A 714-nucleotide genomic window follows, 5' to 3' on the forward strand; every position below is an offset into this window, starting at 1 on the left:
ACACACGATTTTGCACCCAAAATCTCTTTGATGAAATGAAAAACGTTTTAATCCAAATAAACGGATAGCTCATTAAAGCTTGGCTCACCCGGGTTTTACATGGTTGAGAGCTATTCTTCCGAGCCGCTCCGGGTATATGCATACACGATGCCATTGAACAGCACAGCGCTCAGCGTATTGCATCGGTTCCTCGTCCTCGAGCGGCCGCCGGTTGTTCCTGATCCCGCCTGTAGCCACTGAAAACAAAACCACCACTCGGCTGCTCTTCAACTGCTTTTGCACTGGTTTCTGGCCCACTTTCCCAACCAATATAGCCTATAAACCACAACGCAACCCATTATGAGAGGGAACGTGAAAGGATAAAACCCCAGCTTATCAATTTATAATAAATTTACCTTGTAAACGCCAGGATCGAGACCGTTTTCTAGAGGGCGAAATTGAGGGGTTCTCCGTTGTTGGGTGGTCGGCTCGCCGGAAAGTCCCGCAGTGGAGGCGTCAAAGGGATCATCTACCTCTTGATCGGATTCACTGCCGGCGAGCGGCGTGTTGAAGAGCCTAGCAGGGGGGAATAGAGGGCGTGGAATGATGGAACGGCGAAATAGATTACGATAGATGGAGGCGAAGGCCATGGTCCGAAATTCCCAAGTTCTTTCCCGCGCTCCTACGTAAAGCCCTACCTAAAACCCTAGCAGCGAAGAAGCGGAAATGTAAGCA

The 714-nt window shown here is 49.9% G+C and overlaps 1 protein-coding gene across 1 annotated transcript; it reads right to left on the reverse strand.

Annotated features, from left to right (window-relative positions):
• Positions 1 to 88: 88 nt before the first annotated feature.
• LOC110034446 (single-stranded DNA-binding protein, mitochondrial-like) lies at positions 89 to 701 on the reverse strand (the record flags this gene model as incomplete). The annotated part of the gene is made up of 2 exons (XM_020738706.1): positions 396 to 701; positions 89 to 315 (listed from the first exon to the last, which is right to left on the reverse strand). Coding segments are annotated over exons 1-2 (461 nt in total), but the record flags the coding sequence as incomplete, so codon positions are not given.
• Positions 702 to 714: the final 13 nt, after the last annotated feature.

The sequence above is a fragment of the Phalaenopsis equestris genome, unplaced genomic scaffold, assembly GCF_001263595.1.
Source record: "Phalaenopsis equestris unplaced genomic scaffold, ASM126359v1 Scaffold187549, whole genome shotgun sequence".
NCBI classification, from domain to species: domain Eukaryota; kingdom Viridiplantae; phylum Streptophyta; class Magnoliopsida; order Asparagales; family Orchidaceae; genus Phalaenopsis; species Phalaenopsis equestris.